At 52.1% G+C, this 2771-nt stretch overlaps 1 protein-coding gene across 1 annotated transcript; it reads right to left on the reverse strand.

The window, feature by feature from the left end:
• Window positions 1-1079: 1079 nt before the first annotated feature.
• Window positions 1080-2525, reverse strand: MRPL17 (mitochondrial ribosomal protein L17). Its single transcript, XM_068555848.1, has 3 exons — window positions 2302-2525; window positions 1918-1986; window positions 1080-1540 (listed from the first exon to the last, which is right to left on the reverse strand). Exons 1-3 carry the CDS (start codon window positions 2473-2475, stop codon window positions 1265-1267), a joined length of 519 nt encoding a protein of 172 aa, XP_068411949.1. The 5' UTR covers window positions 2476-2525; the 3' UTR covers window positions 1080-1264.
• Window positions 2526-2771: the final 246 nt, after the last annotated feature.

Here is a 2771-nt window from a genome sequence, read left to right on the forward strand (position 1 = left end):
TGTGAAAGACCAACTGGAGTAGAGTAAAAGAGATGAGATCCCTGTTGGGAGCAGATGAGTCTCAGACTAGGGCAGCTGTACTGAAATAGTACCAGAATAGCTCTGTCACTGAAGCTAGTATCTGTCTGCTAGACCAGTGACCCCTCCACCCACACCCTCATTATCTCAGACAGTGGATGGGTTTGGTGGGCCAAACACCCTCTGTAGGTCTGGCCTAAGATAAAAATCTGTTTTTTCCACTTTACTAGAAAGATGGGATTTGCTAGGCCCTGCTGTCACGTGTTCATGCAGGGATGATGGCTCCAAGTCCTCCCACGACTATCACCCCTGTCAAGCCTGAGTGTGAGGGATGGGCAGCCTGCCTGGGCCAAGTCTGGCTTCACAGTAACTAGTGCACATAAAGGAACTTCCTACTTTTCTCATGCCCTGACCATTCTGAAGCCGGATTTCCTTTTTCCGAGTTCCCGGAGAGGCCCAGATTGAAAACTTCCAGGAAATTCCCACAGGTTTAACTTCCTAATCTTCCTCCCACTTCAACCCTCTCCTTCACCCTTCCACTCCCACCCCAAGAGGAAGGAGCTTATCCTGGAGTCAACATCCTCTGCTGAACACTTCCACTCCCTTGGCCAGGGTGGTCGTACATCTGAGTTCTCAGGTCCTCTCCTCTGAGGCCTATTCGGGGCTAGAGGTGAACACTTAAGGGTAATATGTGATCCTGTCCAGAAACAGAGGAATGGAACCTTGTAGGTTCCTAGAGTACCAGATTATTACAGAAAGTTCGCTTCTAGATGTTCACCCTCCCACCCCTGTCAGGAGGTAATCCTTCTCTAAGAAATCCCTGGGGCTCAGTCTCTATGCTAGATATCAAAACTCAATCACCTCTGGGGGCTAGTTTGGAATTACAGGATACATACCTCATATAATCTAGCATTAAAAAAAACAAAACTGTGCTAACCCAACCCAGATTTAAGAACCAGAAACATACACCATGAATTTACTATCCCACACAGACCAAGCATGTGGCTAGTTCTCATTCTCCAGAAATCCCAAGGGGAGGGGAAAAAAAAAATCAGTTTACATATATTCATACAATGAATTTTATCTATTGTGCAAAGAGAGGGTTATCTGGCTCCCAGAAGGTTTTGGGCTCCAATCAGACAGTTCATTTTACAACTCAAGCTCCAGTTCTTCTTAGAGATTAAAAGAGCTCCCAAGGCCTGTGGATCATGGGCACTGATGAGGGCCACATACCCTTTGGCTCCAGTTAAATCTCTGGTGTTTGAACTGTGTGGGAGCTGTGGGTGCTTGCTTCCTGATCCTTCCGCAGCCCCTGAAGCAGCTGGTTTAGGAGTGTGAGGTTGCTGTCTCTGTGAGGAAGGGGCAGGGGTGGGAGGCAGTTCCCTTTATACTCGATCACTGCCATCTTGGCCCGATCCTGCTTATTCCGATTTGGGATCTGCAGCATTCTCGTGTAGCCCCCATTCTGACCTTGGTACCGAGGGACCAGTACGTGAAACAGCTTTGGGATCAAGTCTTTCTCCTGGAAGGGGAGAGTTATCCAGGAGACAGCAGAGTCAGGCACCACCGCAGAGACATTTAACTTTCAGCACTCCCAAAGGTAGGGTCCAAACACACACACACACACACACACACACACACACACACACACACACACACCCCTTCCCTCACCCTCTGATGTGGTAGAGTCAAAATTACACAGACTGGATCAGTTACAGGCAGTTGTGCAGACTGAGATTCACACTGAATTCAACTTAGGACACAGATCTCTAATTTAGTTCACATTTGTCCATAAGCCTGTGCCTTATCTTAATTCTGCCCAGTTCCCTTTCCTCTAACAACCCCCTCCCACTTAGGGAGCAAAGGATGAGATTTGGGAGGCAGACAGGATGCACTCACCGTGAGCCAGAAGTCAGCCATGCGCATGGCTCGTTCGTTGGTGTCTCCCAGCTTCCCACAGTCGATGAGCTGTGAGGACATAACATCACTGACCCAACCCCAGCAAGAAAGGAGGCCGTCAATCTTACTCCTTAAATGCCGGACTTCAATCTACTCATTTCACACACTAGCAAAGCATCTCGCCAATTCAGGCAACCTCTAACTCCGCAGCCCTAACCAGTCTTCAATGAGAGGGGCCGGAGGAGTAGGTTCAGCTCACTGTATTAGGGGAATCAGCCTTCGGGCACAGCTTACCAGGGCGGTCCCAATTCTTCCCCAACTCCAGCCGGATCCCGCCTCCCCAGGCCAGACCGGCGAGAGGAACAAGAGGGTCCCGCCCCTCACCTTCTCCGCGTAGCCCCTCAGCTCATCCACGCGTGCCCATGACGCCTCGATGCGTTCGTGTCGCACCAGCCCCGTGAGCAAGTTCTGCAGCAGGTGGATGCGGGACTCGGGACCAAGGCCCAGGCGGCGGAATACGCGGCCGTGAGAGATGGCAGCGGCGACCGACAGCCGCATTTTCCCAACTTCTTCCAGCCTCTGTGAGGCCGGAACTGGAAACTCCAGGGTAGACGCGGCGGAGAGGCGGAGCTTAGAGGACGCATGCGCCATACTTTGGTGCGTGGTGGACGTGTTTGCGCATGTGTATCAGAGCCTGCCTCGTTGGCAGCCTGGGGGAGGGCGGGGAAGAGGCGTTGACTTCTTCCAGGGTAAGCGAGCCTGGTGGGGTTTGGCCTCCGGGAACGCTCCCTGTCGGCCGGGGAACCAGGCGCCCCCTGGTGTGGAGTGACCCGGCTGTCTGGTTTCTCTGGTGC

This window comes from Eschrichtius robustus, chromosome 11 (assembly GCF_028021215.1).
Source record: "Eschrichtius robustus isolate mEscRob2 chromosome 11, mEscRob2.pri, whole genome shotgun sequence".
In the NCBI taxonomy this organism is placed as follows: domain Eukaryota; kingdom Metazoa; phylum Chordata; class Mammalia; order Artiodactyla; family Eschrichtiidae; genus Eschrichtius; species Eschrichtius robustus.

Bases quoted from the DNA above. Each gene is read 5' to 3' on its own strand.
- MRPL17 (XM_068555848.1), bottom strand. From the start codon at position 2,475: ATGCGGCTGTCGGTCGCCGCTGCCATCTCTCACGGCCGCGTATTCCGC. The intron at 1,987-2,301 runs GTGAGGGGCGGG...ATGTCCTCACAG, and splicing joins TGAGGGGCTACGCGGAGAAG to CTCATCGACTGTGGGAAGCT. The intron at 1,541-1,917 runs GTGAGTGCATCC...CTCCCCTTCCAG, and splicing joins TGGCTGACTTCTGGCTCACG to GAGAAAGACTTGATCCCAAA.